Source organism: Geospiza fortis, unplaced genomic scaffold, assembly GCF_000277835.1.
Source record: "Geospiza fortis unplaced genomic scaffold, GeoFor_1.0 scaffold425, whole genome shotgun sequence".
Taxonomy (NCBI): domain Eukaryota; kingdom Metazoa; phylum Chordata; class Aves; order Passeriformes; family Thraupidae; genus Geospiza; species Geospiza fortis.
In genome coordinates this window covers 2,778,514-2,778,945 of record NW_005054387.1, presented here as the reverse complement: position 1 = coordinate 2,778,945, position 432 = coordinate 2,778,514, and the positions used below count along the sequence as shown (strand labels likewise).

At 65.0% G+C, this 432-nt stretch overlaps 1 protein-coding gene across 1 annotated transcript in view; it reads right to left on the bottom strand.

Annotated features, from left to right (window-relative positions):
• The window catches only part of PIPOX (pipecolic acid and sarcosine oxidase), a 2,653-nt gene that overhangs the window by 1,693 nt on the left and 528 nt on the right, over positions 1-432 (bottom strand). Inside the window, exon 3 of the mRNA XM_014308843.1 lies at positions 8-156. Within this exon, the coding sequence (XP_014164318.1) occupies positions 8-156 (149 nt within the window). The remainder of the gene's footprint in view (positions 1-7; positions 157-432) is intronic.

The following is a 432-nucleotide window of genomic DNA, read 5'->3' as shown; positions in this document are numbered from 1 at the left end:
CCAGCACCTGTAGAGGGTGGTGCCGGTCTCGGCCTCCAGCTGCTGCCAGAGGCGGAAGCATTCAGGCATCATGCAGGAATAGTACTCCTGGGGGTAGGCGCTGCGGATGATGCGGCTCTGCCCGTGAGAGCTGCCCCGACAGTGGGGCAGGAGGAACTGTGAGGCAGAGAGGACATGGGGGTGACCACAGGCACTGCCACCCTCAGTGCCACCAGCCCCATGTGCACCAGCAGCAGAGAGCACCTTGGGGACACAGCCTGTCCTGTCACCCACGGCACCGGGAAACAGCGGGAAACGGGGACACTGGCCCTGGGGACATGAAGGTCTTGGCACTAGGGACAGGGTGTCCTGGCACTGGGGACTGCAGTGCCAGCAGCAGCTCTGCTCTGTGCCACAGTGGAGGGCAGCCAAGTCTGCAGGCAGCCGGGCCAG